The sequence below is a fragment of the Megascapheus bottae genome, chromosome 2 (assembly GCF_031878675.1).
Source record: "Megascapheus bottae isolate mThoBot1 chromosome 2, mThoBot2.hap1, whole genome shotgun sequence".
NCBI classification, from domain to species: domain Eukaryota; kingdom Metazoa; phylum Chordata; class Mammalia; order Rodentia; family Geomyidae; genus Megascapheus; species Megascapheus bottae.
Genome location: NC_143510.1, coordinates 48,152,184 through 48,170,826, shown reverse-complemented (window position 1 = coordinate 48,170,826; position 18,643 = coordinate 48,152,184). Strand labels below are relative to the sequence as shown.

At 44.9% G+C, this 18,643-nt stretch overlaps 1 protein-coding gene across 3 annotated transcripts; it reads left to right on the top strand.

Moving 5' to 3' along the window:
* The first annotated feature begins 2,927 nt into the window (after positions 1–2,927).
* Positions 2,928–18,576, top strand: Csrnp2 (cysteine and serine rich nuclear protein 2). 3 transcript variants are annotated; one of them, XM_090325780.1, is made up of 5 exons: positions 2,928–3,173; positions 9,188–9,424; positions 10,808–11,067; positions 15,627–15,923; positions 17,566–18,576. In XM_090325780.1, exons 2-5 carry the CDS (start codon positions 9,274–9,276, stop codon positions 18,487–18,489), a joined length of 1,632 nt encoding a protein of 543 aa, XP_090181906.1. In that variant the 5' UTR covers positions 2,928–3,173; positions 9,188–9,273; the 3' UTR covers positions 18,490–18,576. The 3 variants fall into 3 exon arrangements, with proteins under 3 accessions (XP_090181906.1, XP_090181919.1, XP_090181911.1); XM_090325785.1 differs by lacking the exon at positions 2,928–3,173 and adding an exon at positions 3,191–3,271; XM_090325793.1 differs by lacking the exon at positions 15,627–15,923.
* Positions 18,577–18,643: the final 67 nt, after the last annotated feature.

The window sequence follows — 18,643 nt, the reverse complement described above, 5'->3', positions numbered from 1 at the left end:
AAGGATTGTTTTAGGCCCCAAGAAGTAAAATAACATGGTATTTGGCTTACCATTATCTAAACTATTTCCTTTAGGCATACTAGGTTCCATATAGAAAAGTCTGTCTAGAGAATTCATAATTAAAAGGTAAGTAGGAAAAAAAAAAAAGGTAAGTAGGGCTAAAGGCATGGCTCAACCAGAGTGCCTACCTCACAAACATGAAGCTCTGAGATCAAACTCCAGGTACTGTGAAAAAGAAAAAAACAAAATGGCTATCGTGGGAATGGTCATTGCAGAACATTGAAGGATTGAGTATTAACCACTAAATGAATTGTGGGTAGTAAGTAATAAGATTGTCTAGTATTATAGTCCAATATTTGCCCTTATAAATTATTTTTTTTGTGCCAGATCTGGGGCTAGGTGCTATCCCTGAGTATTTTGTTCAAGTCCAGTGCTCTACCCCTTGAGATACCTGCAGAAGTCTAGCTTTTTTGTTTGTTTGTATTGGGTTCTTAGTCGGAGATAAGAGTTTTATATATAAACTTTCCTGTCAGGCTGGCTTTGAACCACTATCTTAAGATCTTAGCCTCCTGAATAGCTAGGATTTCAGACATGAGCCACTTGTACTTGGCCAAATGATTAAATTTAAGAAGCCATTTAGTTAAGTGACTCATGCTTCCGATCACATCTACTCAGGAGCATGAGATGAGATCAATAGAACTGTGATTTAAGGTGAGTCTGGACAAAAGTTAGTGAGACCCAATCTTAATCAATAAGCCAAATGTAGCTGTATGTGCCTGTGGTCCTAGCAGCGCTGAAAGCCCTAGATTCCTGGAAGTCAGGCACTGAGTTTGTTGTGACGGGCACAGCGTGATCTCATCAATGAGCTAGAGGTGCTTGGCAAAGCTTGGTAAATAAAGGCTTGGGATAATGGAGCCAGCCATTTCTAATATATGCATAATGCAAGAGAGCTCTCAAAACTCTTTGTATTCCCAAGTATTCAGAGAAAGTCTTTTGCATAGGGCTCACTACAAAGATTGAACTCCCCCGAAAAAACACTCTGGAGGATTGAAGAAAGTGTCTGTATTCAGCCCTGAAAGCAACACACATTTAGAATACAAATACTTTATGTCAGGATCAAGCTGATATCTCTTCACTGTGGACTTTTTTCTGACCAGATCTAACAATTCTGAGTAGTTTGGCACTGTAGAATTGAGTTGAAGAACCATTTTATACAACTATTCGTTTGCTTCCTTGGCCATGGGTGATTCTTATATAGGAAATTGATCTGTTATATCCCATACTGGTCAAGAACTCCAATCTCAACAAATATGGCACAAATGTCCCATCTAATTATATCATTGATACTCTTTTTCATAGAATGTAATTCTGCAATTCTAATGTCCAAATAGTGATTTTGTACTGGATTCTGAGAACACAGTAGACAAATCTATTCCTTTGTCTCATAGAATTTAGTCAAGTGAGTGAGACCAAAAACAATAACACACACACATACACATTCATACACATTCATCAAATGATAAAGCTTGGGAAATATAAAACAGGAGGACATAGACTAAGGAGAACCACTATGTTAAAAATATGGCTAGTGGCTGGGTGCAGTGGCTCACGCCTGTAATCCTAGCTACTCAGGAGGCTGAGATCTGAGGATCAAGGTTCAAAGCCAGCCCAGGCACCTGAGACTTTTTTTTTTTTTTTTTTTTTTTTTTTTTGCCATTCCTGGGCTTAAGCTCAGGACCTGAGTACTGTCCTTGGACTTTCTCAAGGCTAGAGCTCTACCACTTGAGCCTCAGCAACATTCTGGCTTTTCTTTTTTAGGTATGTGGAATCGAACCATGGTCTTAGTGCATGCTAGGCAAGCACTTCACCACTAGGCCAAACTCCTAGCCCGGACCTGAGACTCTTATCTCCAATTAACCTCTAGAAAAGGAGAAGTGGGGCTTGGCTCAAGGGTAGGGCAGTAGCCTTGAACTGAAGAGCTCAGGGACAGCGCCCAGGCTGAGTTCAAGCCCCATGACACCCCCCCCCAAATATATATATATGTGTGTGTGTGTGTGTGTGTGTGTGTGTGTGTATAGCATGTCAGCACTCAAGAGGCAGAAAGACAATGAGTTAGAGGTCAACTTGCACTGCCTAGTGAGTCCCCATCACATATACATATATGTGTATACATATGCATGTATATGCACATATACATATTTATATATATGGAATTTTCTGGTATGGAGACGTTAGAACAGATTGAAGGAGTTAAGTATGAAGCAGGCAAAAGGTCCTGAGGTAAGAGCATTGATTAAAATTACAAGGAGACCAGTGTGTGAAGACAGGAGAGGGAAAAAGTTGAAACAAGATGACAGATTGTCAGTGAAGGAGGAAGAAACCAGATTTTTTACTTCGTCTTTGTTTTTTCCTAACCAACTTCGAGACGGGTTGCAAAGTTACGATTAAATTCCACGGAATTCTCAAGAAACTGCTTAAGTCAGTTTATCATAAAGGTAGCTATTGCCTGTATTTTATTTATAACTCAGGGCAGGCTCCAGTAAATCGTTATAATGCTAAGGACAGTCACCTCAGGGTGTAGAAATGTCCTGACGAAAGGGAAAAGGGAACTTTACAGGAGGATTCGCTCGGCATTGAATATGGGTAGCTGGGGGGGGGGGGGGGGGCGTGTCACCTGCCTTTACGCTTCAAGACGCCGCAGCCACACCTCACTTTTTTTTCTGGGGTCCGTAACTGGCGTGGTTCCGCTGACCAGCTAGTGCTTTGCGGCAAGCACCGCCTCCAACTCCCGGCATGCACCGGGCGTGAGGCTGGAACAAAGACTACATTTCCCGGCGTGCCTTGTGGCCCGGCCAAGACGTGCCGGCGCATATAAGAGCCCGAGCGCTGCGGCCGGAGCCTATTGTTAGCCGGAGCCGGGGCGGTTCTGGCCTTCTGCTGCCAGGGGCTCCCGAGTTGTCGGAGCCACCCGCTCTCCCCCGCCTGCCTGCCGGCCGGCCCACCCGCCCTCCCTCCTACCCTGCCGCCCTGAGAGCTCCCCGACCGTCGCCGCGAAGCCTGGGACTCGCTCGTTCCTCCGTCCTTCCCTACCCGGGCTGGGGCGGCGGCGGCGGCGGCGGCGGCGGCGGGGGTGGCAGAGACCATCACGGGAGGAGGCAGCCGCGGCGGGGCCGGTAATGGGCCTGGGGGTGTGGGGCGGAGGGCGCCGCCTGGTCCTGACCCTCGGGCGGCTGTGGAGGAGCGGTCCAGTCCCGAGCCGGACGATGGAGGGGTCAGAGATGAGGGAAGCACGGACGGGAGCGGTCGGGGGGCGGGGAGCGAGGGCGCCGCGGGAAGAGTCGAGGGAGCGAGGGGCACCGGAGGTCGCGGGCCCGGAGCTGCGGGGAGCACCTCTGGGAGCGGGAGACGGATGGGCGGCTCTGGAAGCCGGCAGGATTGCGGATGGAGCGGGGAGTGATGTAGGATGGAGGGAAGTGAAGGAAGGGGAGGGGGAACCGGGGAAATGTGGGAGGAGTGGCCGGGAATTTGTGAGTAGCCGGCAGGAAGGGGTGAGGGAGACTGAGTAGGGGTTGCAGACATGGAAATGAGCGGGAAGGTCAGCAGGAAACGGAGAAATGGGTCGAGAGCTGAAAGGTTTCACCAAAGCCGGTGGTTATTAAAGGGAACTGGTGACTTGACATGTCCCTTCAGCCTCGATTCCTCCCTTTTTTTCCTTCTTTTTCTGGCGTCGTGTGTGAAAATGAAAGCATCAGTTGCCCTGGGTTGCTAGCATGATTCCCACCCCCCTCACCCCCACCCACAACACGCCATCCATCCCTTTAGTACTATGGTCTTGATTCATCGTTTTCAAGGGGTTCAGAGCGGCAGCGTGACACACAAACCATTCTTCAGTGTGAAACGTTAGAAGTTATCTCCACGACACAACACTGTCCCCTTGTCCTACAGTTTTCAGTACATGGTGAATCCATAGTTCTTGCTGGATTTCTTTTTACTGGCTTTCCATCTTACAGCTCTCCAAAGCCACAGTGTGGATGTGTGCCATAGTTATAAATGACAGGGTATCCTTGAGAGTGAATGCAGCATCATATTCTAGTTAGACCTCGAGGATCTTGTGGCGTGCAGAGCCAAATCCTAACTTTGTGTTAATGAATGGTCAAAATAGGGAATTTCCTTTAAATGCTTAGCTTAAACGGGAGCTTTTCACTCGAGTGATTTGTAACTTCACGGTCCTGGTGCTAAAAGGACATCTGCATCCATAAAGCTGTATTTGATAAACTGTAGTCTAATATCTTGTAAAAGGAAAGCAGGGAAGGCTATCACCTTATTCAGGTTTATCATAAAACTTGATTACAAGCCTGCCTTTCTTTAACACAGCTGGGTAGCTGTGTTAGGTCCCCTGCCCTTTAACAGAAGATTGGGTTCCAGTTCAGTGAAAAATCTTTCCCCTGTAGGATGTACTTTTTCCTTCCTTCCCTCGCTTCTTCCCTCCCTCTCCCTGTCCCCCTCTCTATTTCTCTTTCTTCTTTATTTCAGACTTTTTAATAGGCTTTTATTACCTAAACTTTGCAAATATATTCTGCTTCCACAGAATTTTTCCTTGGCTATCTCTCCTAGTATATATCTCTCACATGTGCTGAGCATTGGTTGGTTGGTTTTGGTGATTATGGGAATATTCTAGGCCTGAAAAAACTTAGATCTAGTGCTAAAGTAGATATACTAGTTTTATTTGATACTAGCCTATCTTCTATATAAGGTGGATATGAACTATTTCATATACTCTTGGGAAATACTCAGCTAGACACTCTTAAGACAATAAGGCTTGTAGTCAGAAAGTATCGACTGACCTTTCATTTCACCTAACATTTCAAAGCTTTTACAGGGAGATACATTGTGCAAAGGCCTTTGTTTGAGTTGATCCGTTTGACAAATATCGGTTATCTGCATAGAATTCTAGTCTCAACTCTATTTTAAGTGTTTGGAGTGTAACTTTAGCATTGTATCCCTTGATTATAACATTGACCTTCTACCAATGAATATTTGAGCTGGGAATTATTGACTTCTAGTTTTGGTATAAAGGGAAATGAATTTGATAAATTGAAAAGCATGGAATCTATTTCAGTTGACACTAGAATATGGGAAAAAGAAAGATTTCTTCAGGTCACTATGTAAGTGGGAGAATGGTTTGTTTTTGGTGCCCATAAACAAGCCAAGTTTCTATCAAGCATTGGCTAAGGAGAGCAGAGTTGAAATATCAATTTATATTGATTGTCAAAGAATGATAAATGAAATGTGAAAAAAAGAAAAAAACTTAAGGGGCCAAGAGTGCGTGCCTAGCATGAGAAAACCCTGGGTTCAATTACTCAGTACCACATACACAGGAAAAGCCAGAAGTGGTGCTGTGGCTCATGGGGTAGAGCACGAGCATTGAGAAAGCCCAAAGACAGTGCCCAGGCCCTGAGTTCAGCCCCCAAGACTGGCAAAAAAATAATAATAACTAATGGAATTAATTTCAGAGAAAGTGATGCAGACCGCTCCTGGCTAAGGTGAAGAGATAAAGTAGGAAAAAAAAATTTCCAGAGTACCATCCAAGTTGATTAATTTTTTTTCCCTTGTTTTTGTGGTGCTGAGGATCCTAAGTCCTCATGTCCTTGAGCTTTCTTAATGTTAGCTCTACCACCTGAGCTACAGCACCACTTCTTTTTCTATGTATGTGGCACCGAAGAATCTAACCTAGGGCTTTGTGCATGCTAGGCGAGCACTCTACCACTAGGCCATACTCCAGGTCCATCCTAGCCCTTTAATGGAATAGTTAGCATACACAGCATTTACCCATATATATATCTGATTGTTCTCCTAAATTTCACATCTTTATCTTCTGTCCTGCCTCCCTATGATCCTTCATTATTGCTTAGAGACCCATTATTCTAGCTGCAGAGGTAGAGAAGACAAAGGAAAAAAAAAAAAACAGATTGAACAAGTAGCTTATAATCCTTGCTACATTCAAGAACACACAAAGGAAAATAATGCTTTGAGGACCACTATGTAGACTTTTAGTAATAAGATGATTTTGAACTGACCCACATTTACATGCAACTAAAAAAGGAAATATTTAAAATTGCTGGGCACTAGTGGCTCATGCTTGTAATCCTACCTAGTCAGAAGGCAGAGGTCTAAAGATCAGGGTTCAAAGCCAGCCTGAGCAGGAAAGGCCATGTGACTCTTTTATCTCCAATTAACCAACTTTCTAGCTGGAAATGGAGCTGTGGCTCCAGTGGTAGAGCACTAGCCTTCTGTGAAACAAAGCTAAGGGAGAGCACCCAAACCCCAAGTCTAAACACCTGGACTGCGTGCACGTGCGCATGCACACACACACACAAACACACACAATGTACAAAGGAAACCTAGACTACCCGAAGCAAAGGGACACCTGAGGAAGAGGACTGGGGTGCTGTCCCTGAGCTCTTCAGCTCAAGGCTGTTACCCTCCCCTTGAGCCAAGCCCCACTTCCTATTTTCTAGAGGTTAATTGGGGATAAGAGTCTCAGGTCCTTTGGTGCCGGCTTTGAACCTTGATCCTCAGATCGCAGCCTCCTGAGTACAGGATTACAGGCATGAGCCACTGCACCCACCCTGTTAGCACATTTTCTTCCAATCAGAAATCCTTGACTGCTTCCAGGCTAAGGATAAAGCCCTTTTTCTAATAATTGCTTGTAAAGAAATGAACTTATAACTTTGTTAAAACTGAAGAAGGGCTTAATCCCTTTTTGAAAAGCAGATTTTCTGCTCATTGATTTCTCATGTGGTTGATAAAGTATTAAATGAGAAGCAAAAATTAAATTCAATATTAACATCTTTGTTTTTGTTGTCCTCACCTGTATACTGGGTGTTGCCCTGTGCCCATGCACCAAATAATAGAACGGAATGGGAAAATTGTTAGCTGGAAGGTCTCTTTAAACCCAGCTAAACATCTTAACCTGTAAAATGTCCTTGGCACTCTCCATTTTTACCATGTCCTAAGAATGTGACCTGATCAGTAACCTGAAAAACACAACTCATACTTTGGGATTATTTTAAAATTTAATTATAATTCTTAGCAAGTGCTTGATTTGTGTCCCCTCCCCCAACACCAGCCAAATTTATCTGAGGAATGTGCTTGTCTGAGACTTAGGATGGCTGAATTCTTTAGGTCCATCTGTAACTTGAATGCAGAAATTGTCATGATCTGAGTAGATCATCAGGAATTATCTTCTCTAAAGTACTTCTTAGATCCCATTGACTTTGTAGAACAGATCTAAATTGCTTCCAAGAGACATAATCCAGAAAAACAACTCTGTAGCAGGCACCTCCTGCCACTGCAGTATATTCTGGGTAGTTGCTCTGCAGTAATGCAGCCCTGTCGTTCTGGGCAGTGTTGTTATTCCTGCTGCATAATTAGCACTAGTGAGATCATAGTCTGTGGAGATTCTGGCATTACTGAGGCAACATAAAGGAGGCTTCTTCATACCTCATCACATATGGGTTTAGTCTGCACAGAATCCCTCTTGGGAAGATTCATGTCCTCCTGGAACTCAAGTCCAAAGACAGAGGAGAAAGAATTTAACCTGGGAAATGAGCTCTCAGACTCCTTAGCATATAGAAAACACTGGGGCCTGGAATATGGCCTAGTGATAGAGAGCTTGCTTAGCACACACGAAGACCCAGCTTTGATTCCTCGGTACCACGTACACAGCAAAAAGCCAGAAGTGGTGCTATGGCTCAAGTGGTAGAGCACTAGCCTTGAGGAAAGTCCAAGTGCAGTGCTCAGGCACTAGGACAACCCTAGGACTGTCACCAAAGAAAAAAAAAAGAAAGAAAAGAGAGGGGCCTGGAGTTTGGCCTAGTGGTTAAAGTGCTTGCCTAGCATGCACGAAGACCCAGGTTCGATTCCTTGGTACCACATATATAGAAAAAGCCGGAAGTGGTGCTGAGGCTCAAGTGGTAGAGTTCTAGCCTTGAGAAAGTCCAAGGACAGTGCTCAGGCCCTGAGCTCAAGCCCAGGACTGGCAGAAAAAAAGAAAAAAGAAAAGAGAGAAAACACTGCCATATTGCTGTAAACTGAGAAAACTGTCAGTTCTTTTTTTTAAGAGGGCAGAAATTATAAATGTGTTTTTCTCACATAGATAATGGATGATGATGATGATGATGATGATGATGATGATGATGATGATAGGCTAGTATAAGGTTGTGAAAGATTCTTTAAAAAAAATTTTTTTTTTAATTTGTAGTGCTGAGAATTGAACCCAATGCTTTATGTATGCTAGGCAAGTATTCTACTACTGAAGCACAACCCTAAGCCCCAGTTTCTGGGTTTTGAATTCAGTATAGATTCTAATCTTGAGTCCTTTCTTTAGTACTACATTTGTCCTTTTGAGGAGCCTGGTAAGACTCTTTACACTTGTGAAGATCTGGGTCAAGGGTTTTCCTGACTGCTGATGCCCTTTAAAATTAAAAGCTGGAAGCAGTATTTCCCAAAGTGTGTTCCAGAGATTATCTTCCCCCTAACATACTTTGGAAACAGTTGGTTCCACAATCAGGTTTGTGAAACTGCTTTCTGTGTTTTTTCCCAGCCCATGCTCATTAGTTATATTAAAAGCCTGTAAGCGGTTCTGCTCTAAGCAGTTTTCTAAACTGCTTATTATGACATAGCAATCCTATTTTTGTGGGAAAGCTATTAATATCCATGGAACTAGTGTATTTAGGATAGATACTTTGGGGAATGCCAAGCTATGTTATCACTAGGTAAAATAACTGGGTCTAACTTTATGTTTAGGCAAAGCCTAATTCTGCCTTTGATCCCCAGTTCCTCCCCCTGGCCCCTTGGAGAGCTCTCAGGTGTAACCAGGACAGTGGCTGTTAGCCTGGGCTAAAGATGCCTGAGCCCGCTGGATTGGAACCAGAGGCCTTCCCTCTCCAGGGAATGGAGCTGTGGCTTCTCACATCATTACTTTTAAGTGGGATTGGGACCAGAGATTCTGAGGGGAGGGAGAGGAGGAGAAGGTCGCCTGGAATCAATAAAGAAGTGACTTGATCTTCTGAAACCAGATGTTGGTGTTGGGTCAAATGCATTTTCAGTTTGAGAGCTGTATGTAGACTGAGAACAGGATTCTGTGTTAGGGCAGGAATGTTGACACCTCTTTTCCCTTGGGCAGAATCCTAATGCATCTGGCTAACTGGTGGTGAGCAGGACCTTTGGGGCCAGTGTGGTGGGCTCCACAAGGAAACCCTTTGAAACTCAATGGATGCATTCACGGGCTCCGGTCTCAAGAGGAAGTTTGACGATGTGGATGTGGGCTCATCAGTTTCCAACTCTGATGATGAGATTTCCAGTAGTGACAGTGCTGACAGCTGCGACAGCCTCAATCCTCCCACCACTACTGGCTTCACACGTGAGTGAGCCATTCCTCCCTGCCTATCCGCCCTCCCCACCCCATTCCCCAGCACAGAATCTGTTACAGCTTGAGACTACTTCTGTCTAGCTGAGGACTGCCCAGGTCATCTTTTCTTGCTTTTGGAACACCTCATTACTCCAGTAGCATAGACTGAAGTACAGCTTACTCCAGCTAACTTTAAGTGCATCATGGCTTGTGGGTACCTAGAGTGGGAATTCAGACCCTTCCCTTCCCCCCAGGATACTCCCTAGAATTTCCGGAAGTCATTGCTGTAACAGGACACAAATGTTTACTGACTGCACAGGTGGAATACCTCTAGATTTCTTCATTTTATAGCTCAATTAGTTCTTTGGCATTTTAAATGTGATGTGAACCAGTGGTTCACACTTGTCATCCTAGCTACTCAGGAGGCTGAGATCTGAGGATAGCAGTTCAAAGCCAGCTCAGGCACTGGGGATCATAAGACTCTTATTTCCAATTAACCACTAGAAAACTAGAAGTGGTGCTCTGGCTCAAGGGTTAGGTTGGTATCCTTGAACTGAAGAGCTCAGGAACAATGACTAGGCTCAGTGGTAGGGCAGTAGTCTTGAAACTAAGAGCTCAGGGACAGTGCCCAGCCCCAGAGTTCAAGCCTCATGACTGACAAAATAAAAGGCCAGAGGTGGAGCTGTGGGCTTACCTGGTAGAGCACCAGCCTTAAGCAAAAAAGTTAAGTGTCTAAGCCCTGAGTTAAAGCCAAAGTACCAGGTTTCTTATCAGGCCGAGAGTTTGGCTTAGTGGTAGAGTGCTTGCCTAGCATGCATGAAGACCCAGGTTCGATTCCTCAGTACCACATACATAGAAAAAAAGCTGGTAGTGCTGAGGCTCAAGTGGTAGAGCTCTAGCCCTGAGAAAGTCCAAGGACAGTGCTCAGGCCCTGAGCTCAAGCCCAGGACTGCCCCCCCCCCCAAAAAAATGTTTCTTATCTACCTGTCTATTAGCTGTATGTGACCCATGAACACTTGAAATATTGTCAGTGTAACTGAGGAACTGAATGTGTAAATCTTTTTCATTTTAATTTAATTGCCTCATGTGGCCAGTGAGGCTATTATTACATCCTGAAGAGATTACCTAGCAGTCTCTTCCCAGCTGCTGACTAACATAGATTGTGCAGATTGTGCAGTCATCTGTTTACATGAAGTTAGTTTTGAGACAGTGGTATGAACCAGCTGAATTCAGTAGTCCTACCAACTGCGCACCTATGATTTGAAAATAACTAGAAAGTTCTGTAGGTACAGGCAACCCAATTGGGAAAGAGGTTAAGGGCCTCAATGGGTAAGAAAAGTGCAGGTCCTTAACAGGCCATTTCTGGATTAATGACCTTGTCTCTTCCACTTTCAGCCACATCCATCCTGAAGCGGCAGAAACAGTTACGGAGGAAGAATGTGCGCTTTGACCAGGTGACTGTATACTACTTTGCCCGGCGCCAGGGTTTCACCAGTGTGCCCAGCCAGGGTGGTAGCTCTCTGGGCATGGCCCAGCGCCATAACTCTGTACGCAGCTACACACTCTGTGAGTTTGCACAAGAACAGGAGGTGAACCATCGAGAGATTCTTCGTGAACACCTGAAGGAGGAGAAACTCCATGCCAAGAAAATGAAGGTGATTAAGGAAACTGGTAGTTCCCCTGTGCCTCAGCAAAGTGGGAAAGGCCCACTGTACACATGCATATTTTTATGCGTATTTTTTTGATACAGTCTCATTGTAGCTCAGGCTGGGATGGAACTAGTTTGCGTTCTCTGTCTTTTCCCGTGTGTGTGTGTGTGTGTGTGTGTGTGTGTGTGTGTGTGTGTATGTGTATGTAATAATTAAAAAAAAAAACTTAGGCATGGGTACCTGTGGCTCATGCCTGTAATCCTAGGTACTCAGGAGGCTGAGATCTGACGATTACAGTTTGAAGCCAGTTTGGGCAGAAAAGTCCATGAGACTCTTATACATTTATCACAGAAAAAGCCATAAGTAGTGCTGTGGCTTAACTGGTAGAGTACTAACCTTTAGCAAAAACAGCCCAGGGAATATCCCAGGCTCTGAGTTCCAGCCCCTGCAAAAGCAAGCACTTAAAAACATGAATGTCTGAAATATTTTAAGTCTATCACCATGGGAACTTAAAGAAGTACTACCCCTGCAGTACTGGGATATGCGTGTGTGTGTGTGTGTGTGTGTGTATGTGTATGTGTGTGTGTTCCCCCCTAGAACAGGGTTTGAACTTAATCTGCTGATTAAACCACACCCTTAGACCTTTTTTGGCTTAGTTCTTCTTCTTATTATTTTTAACAACCAGTCTTGAACTCAGGGCCTAAGCACTGTCCTTGGGCTTTCTCAAGGCTAATGCACTACCACCTGAGCCACAGCACCACTTCTAGCTTTTTCTGTGCATATGGTGTCAAGGAATAGAACCCAGGGCTTCATACATGCTAGCCGAGCACTCTACCACTAAGCTACGCTCCTGGCCCCTGGCTTAGTTCTTTTCAGGTAGGATCTAGCACTAGCTTCTGAGAAGGGCTGGGGGAAGACCTATTCCAGATAGCTCTTTTTAGTCACCCATTCATTTGCTATCTTAACCCAGTTTGCTGTTGCATGACTATAACTTCTATAAGTTCCCTAGACCCCAGGACTGGAGGTGTGGCTCATGGGCAGAGTATTTGCCTATTATATGGGTTCCATTCCCAACACAGAAAAACAAAAAATGTGGGTTTTAGTCCAAAACATGCTGGCTGCATTATTTCCAGGGTCATAGGTAAGATTCACCAAAAGTGAGGCAGAGAACTGGTGGGAGAGGATGTAGGCTTACCAGATCCCATGCCTTCCCCTCTCTCGGAGCTGTCAGCCTGCTCCTAAAGCCTTGCACCTGTTTCTCTGACATTCAGCCTTGCCTTTCTTCTGAGGAATTCCATCACCAATTCTGGCACCTTCTTGCTGCTATAGCAACAGCTGGGCAACTACCTTTTAATCAGTTCTAATGAAGACATTCTTTTCTTTCTCTAGAGGACGACCCCTCCCTCCTAAATCTGGTAGAGGTGTTGAAGCAGGGTACCATCCATTTCTGTGGCCATCTTGTAAGAATTCTAGGTGTAATGCCAGGCAAACCCAAGCCTAAGATTCAAATTCCTACTTAAAGCATTTAGTGAGCATATCAGTGCTAGTATCTGGTACATCTTGATACTAGATGTATTACTGTGTTTTACCTTTCCACGTTGTTTATTCTTTCTTTTTTCCTTTTTTTTCTTTTTTTGTGGATCATGAGGCTTTAACTCAGCCTGAGTGTTTGACCCTGATCTCTTCAGCTCAAGGCCACGACCCCACCCTTGAGCTAAGCCCCACTTCCCATTTTTTAGAGGTTAATTGATGATAAGAGTCTCAGGTCCTTTTGTGCCCAGGCTGGCTTTGAACCTTGATCCTCAGATCTCAGCCTCCTGAGTAGCCATTGTGCCCAACTTGTTTATTCTTTTTTTTTTTTTTTTTTTTTGCCAGTCGTGGGCTTGAGCTTAGGGCCTGAGCACTGTCCTTGGACTTTCTCAAGGCTAGAGCTCTACCACTTGAGCCTCAGCACCACTTCCGGCTTTTTTCTATGTATGTGGTACCGAGGAATCGAACCCAGGTCTTCATGCATGCTAGGCAAGCACTTTAACCACTAGGCCAAACTCCCAGCCCCTATTCTTTTCTTAATAGAATTTTTTCCCCATCTTTAATACTCTATTAGGAAGGCAATTGGTATACATACCCATGCACATTCTGAATCTCTCAAACACCATCCATCTAATGTTTGTTTTCCTATTCTATTCACTGAATAACTCCATCAGGAGTTATTCAATTTTTATTATATATAATGTAGTATTTCTCTCTCCCTCCCTCTCTCTCTCTCTCGCTCTCTCTCTCGCTCTCTCTCTCTCTCTCTCTCTCTCTCTCTCTCTCTCATCCTCCCTCCCTCCCTCCCTCCCTCTCCCTCTCCCTCTCTCCCTCTCTCCCTCTCTCCCTCTCTCCCTCTCCTCCTCTCCTCCTCTCCTCCTGTCTCCCTCTCCTCCCCTCCCCCCTCCCTCTTTTGAGGCGATGCTGGTCCTGGAGCTTGAATTCAGAGCCTGGACAGTCTTTTGTGCTTTCATGCTCAAGGCTTAGTGCTCTGCCACTTGAGCCACAGCTCCACTTTCAGCTTTTGGATATTAAACTGGAAATAAGAGCCTTTTCTGCCTAGGCATGCTTTGAACTGTGATCCTCAGATTGCAGCCTCCTGTGTAGCTAGGGTTACAGGTGTGAGCCACTGGGGCCCAGCTTTTTTCTCAATGTTTTATCTCAGTCCTGAGGACTAAATCTATAACCTTGAGTAGGCCAGCAAGTATATACCACTTAAGTCATACTCCCAGCTAATATTTTATTTAATTTATTTATTTATTTTTGCCATTCCTGGGGCTTGAACTTGGGGCCTAAGCATTGTTCTTGGGCATTCTTTAAGGCTAAGGGCTCTACCACTTGAGCCACAGCACCATTTCTGGCTTTTTCTGTGTATGTGGTACCGAGGAATCAAACCTGGGTCTTTATGCATGCTAGGCAGGCACTCTACCACTAGGCCATGCTTTCAGCCCCAATATTTTAATTTTATCTGTTTATGTTTTGGCGTTTTATCCATATAAAATTAATTCTATTCTTTCCCAAAAATTGCCCCCAAATTCATTTTTTTCTAAATAATACACAGTTGTTGCAATACCATTCAGTGACTTGAAGATTCATCACAGATTTGAAATGCTACTTCCACCATAATACTACATTCTCTGATTAGTGTGCATTTATTTCTGTTGTATTTCTGATGTCTCTGCCTTGAGATTCTGATGGGAGGGACAGCCAATCCTGATGATAATAGGTCCAAACCCTGAAGTCTTCAGAAAGTTACCTTGGCCTGCCTAGTACAGAAATAATAGACCAGAGAGCTCCTAGAAGGCTTACTTTGCCTTGCATTTCTCAACCATTCCTCCCTACCCTGGCCAATAAAAACAAAAACAAAAACCAACAGGTATGTGATTTACTACTCAGGTTTGTTGCATCACCTTTCTCCCAGGAGTTTTTTCCTAGCATTAAGCTTGTTGTCTGATGAAATAAACCAAAGATTCTTGTCACTAGGCTTTCATCCTGCTGGCAGCTTCCAGACCCCTAGGGACTGTGAGGCCTCATTTTCTTCGATTCTCTAGTGACTTTGCAGGGCTCTTTCAGACACATTATCTTCAGCCTGTCCTTTCACAGAGATTCCCTTTCCTGTTTTCTGTTCATCTCAGCCCAGAACACCCAGATTCCTGCCCAGATTAGCATACTCTGTATTATTTATACCACTCTTCCTTATATAGATCTTTCTTTTGAAGTCACATTAAAAAAAAAAAAAAGATTAGACAGGACAGAGAATGCATTTCTCCTGGGATAGAAGTCAGGGCGTTCTTTGATAGCTGTTAATAACTTGCTGTTTTCTCCCCAATGTGACCAATAAAAGTCAGCTTTTCCGCACACAAAGTCATTGTTCACATTATGGGATATACTTTAATGTACCTTTTTACCCTGAAGGTACATTTTTGTGTTTGTGAGATTAAAAGTTGAAGGATAGTTTACAAGGTTATCTGTGTATCTCTGAAATGCCTGTTGATATCCCTTCCTCCTCTTGTTAGCAAGCAGGCTGGCTGAAGTTAGGCAGTCCATTTGGGGTGTTGATGGGAGATGTTTGTGAACAATTTATCTTTCAAGAGAGAAAGTGAAGAATGGCTGTAAACTGTTTAGACAGGATCTTGTTTTGTTCCACAGACCTCGTGCCTCAGCCTCCTAAATAGCTGGGATTACAGCCATGTACCACAACACCCACTGAGAAACATGGACCCAGAAAGGCAATGTCTCACGTGTTGATGGGGTGACACTAGAGCAGCCTGAGATTCCTATTCTCCAGCTCTCATTTTACCCACTTACTCATTGCTGTCTGGTTTGGTGGCCGACTCCTAGAGACTAGCGGCTAAATGAAAATGTAAAACTTAAAAAGTTTCTCAGCCTTCCAGTTTCTAGTGCCCAGCTTCTGTGTGGACCAGCACCTTCCTTTCCATCATGGCGCAGTTCAGCAGACAGTGCTGCTCCCTGATCACTGTGACAGGCTTGTGTTGCTCACACTCTGTAGGTTGACCTTCCCTGTCTCTCGGCAGCTGACCAAGAATGGGACAGTGGAGTCAGTGGAGGCTGATGGCCTGACCCTGGACGACGTCTCTGATGAAGATATTGATGTGGAAAATGTGGAAGTGGATGATTACTTTTTCCTTCAGCCTTTGCCCACCAAGCGGCGACGAGCCCTGTTGAGGGCTTCAGGGGTTCATCGAATTGATGCCGAAGAGAAACAAGAACTTCGAGCCATCCGGCTATCTCGAGAAGAGTGTGGATGTGACTGTCGGCTGTATTGTGACCCAGAAGCATGTGCCTGTAGCCAGGCTGGGATTAAATGCCAGGTCAGTCGGCCTGAGATAATCCACACCAAGGCAAGGAGGTTGTGTTGTAGGTGCTGGTAAAGATGGAAGGCTGTCCAGCCCAGGATGGAGGCCCATGGCTATGAACAACTTCCTCAGCCAACAAAGGAAACAAGCTTGGCAGGATTCTTAGGTTGTGGAGGTGCCTATTATCTTTGGTGTTTCCTAGCTCAGAAGTGATAAGCAGCTGTTAGCAAAGGGAAGGTCAGGAGTGTGTATGGTTACCCTTTAGTAACTGTGCTTGAAATCTGACTGCTTCCTCAAGGAAGCAGAGACATAAATGGGCCTGTGAAGGGAGCCTATCTGCAAACACTTATAATACCTCAACTCTAATTTTATAAAAGCCAAAAAATGGCTTGGAGATCCTATAATTCAAGATCAGAACTGATCTGGCAGAAGTTTTAGAGAAGTAATCATTTCTATGTCAATGTTGTGACAAGAGACAGTTGATTTGGAAGATACATTTTAGTGAAAAGCATTACTACTATCCCAAATAATGAAATTTATCTGCATCATGTATTTCTAGTATGTGGATGCTAAGTTCTTATTGTTGAACTTTGCCTAACCAACCTTTTATTTTTAGCTGTAGCAGATCTGGCTAAAGACTTCTTCTCCGACTCAGGTCTCCTACTGAATCTGTCAGTTCACAGAACAGTCCTGAGAATTGGTGAGACTGGCATTGGAGTTGTGGCTCAAGTGGTAGAACACCAGCCTTGAGTGCAAAAGCCAAATGAGAATATGAGGGCCTGAGTACAAGCCCCAGTACAACACACACACATACACACAGAGTTGGTGGATCAGGAGTGGGGTATTCCTATAAGTTGATCCTATAGGAAGACATTTGTGTTACTTCTATGTGCTTATTTACTTCCTTGTGTTTTCAATTTTTAACGATTGGTATGTATGTGTGTATTTTTCCTTTGTGAGGAGTACAAAACGAACTTAGGGAGATAGAAAGCATCTCCTTTCCAGGTAGCTGTGTAGTCTGAGTTAATCATCTTCTAACTGCTTCAGAAACTAAACTGAGAATCCTTGGGGAAGGAAATTGATTAGTGAAAAGCTGGCCATTATTTGTTTAATCCTCATCCTTGTGCCCTAGCAAACTAAAGCACCTTCATTGAGTTTCTCCTGAACATATTGATTGGGCTAGCAAGATCTTCCATTTACTGTTGCCACTGTAGAAGGCTGTATGTAGGCTTGGGCCCAGCCATTTAGTGGTTCTGAATCAGGTAAGTTCTAGAAGTTCCTGAGACAAGTACATTTCTTCCACTCTGGGATCTGTCAGTATTCAAAGATATATCTCTGGGCTTTCTAACTGGAAGGAGCCTCTGATGTGATTTTTGTCGATTCCTTATTTAGAAGAAATAAAGCCCTGGAGAAAAATAATTTACTCTCTTGAGGTCACACCAGTAATTAATGGCTGAGCTGGAGTTGAAGCACATGTGGTCTGACGCCTCCCATTTCTTGCTCTGTTAGCTTGTGTTTGCACGTCATCTGTGGTCTCTGATGCTGCTTTAATTGTAAGAAGGCACAAAATTACCCGAATTTGTCAGCTAATGTCTCCTATCTCCCCTGCTGGATCTGTCCATCTCCTCTTGCCTCAACCTCTTTGTGCCTCCTTCAGGTGGATCGCATGTCCTTTCCATGCGGCTGCTCCAGGGATGGCTGTGGGAACATGGCTGGGCGCATAGAGTTTAATCCAATCCGTGTGCGGACTCATTACCTCCACACCATCATGAAGCTGGAGCTAGAAAGCAAGCGGCAGGTAAGCCGCCCAGCAGCCCCAGAAGAGGAGCCCTCACCCACTGCCAGCTGCAGCCTGACCGAAGCTCAGGGCTCAGAGACTCAGGACTTCCAGGAGTTCATCGCTGAGAACGAGACTGCAGTGATGCACCTGCAGAGTGCGGAGGAACTGGAGCGGCTCAAGGCTGAGGAAGACTCTAGCGGCTCCAGTGCCAGCCTGGACTCAAGCATTGAGAGCCTGGGCGTGTGCATCCTGGAGGAGCCCCTGGCTGTGCCTGAAGAGCTGTGCCCAGGCCTCACAGCTCCCATTCTCATCCAGGCTCAGCTGCCCCCCGGCTCTTCGGTTCTATGTTTTGCTGAAAACTCGGACCACCCAACCGCCTCAACGGTGAACAACCCATCCTACTTGAACAGCGGGCCCCTGGTCTACTACCAGGTGGAGCAGAGGCCAGTCCTAGGAGTAAAAGGAGAGCCCAGTATGGAAGAAGGCACAGCCTCTTTCCCCAAGGAGAAGGATGTGAGTGTCTTCTCCCTTCCTGTTACCTCACTGGTAGCGTGCAACCCTACAGACCCAGCTGCCCTCTGTAAGCCAGATGTGGGGAAAACACCCACCCTAGATGTGCTATTACCTGGTGACTGTAACCCCGAGGAGCCCGAGAATGAAGACTTCTGCCCCTCCTGGTCCCCCTCAAGCCTCCCTTTCCGCACAGACAATGAAGAGGGCTGTGAGGTGGAGCAGAGCTCCCAGCAGAGTGAGGACCGGCCGCCCGAAGAGTCTGCCCTAGAACTCCCTCTGGCAGTGTGACGTGAGTGCACTGCATTGCCTCCTGCCCGTTCACTATTTATTCCCTTATTTTATCTAATGCCATTTCAAAACAAGACTGTAGAAGCAGCTGCTGCTCCCATGTTATTTTATTGGGGTCTTTGGGGAAACTGGATGGGAAAGGAGTTTGTACAAG

What these genes read in the sequence shown, in the direction of transcription:
- Csrnp2 (XM_090325780.1), top strand. Translation starts at nt 9,274, where the DNA reads ATGGATGCATTCACGGGCTCCGGTCTCAAGAGGAAGTTTGACGATGTG. An exon ending in CACCACTACTGGCTTCACAC is followed by an intron (nt 9,425 to 10,807) that starts GTGAGTGAGCCA and finishes TTCCACTTTCAG; the next exon opens with CCACATCCATCCTGAAGCGG. An exon ending in TCCATGCCAAGAAAATGAAG is followed by an intron (nt 11,068 to 15,626) that starts GTGATTAAGGAA and finishes GTCTCTCGGCAG; the next exon opens with CTGACCAAGAATGGGACAGT.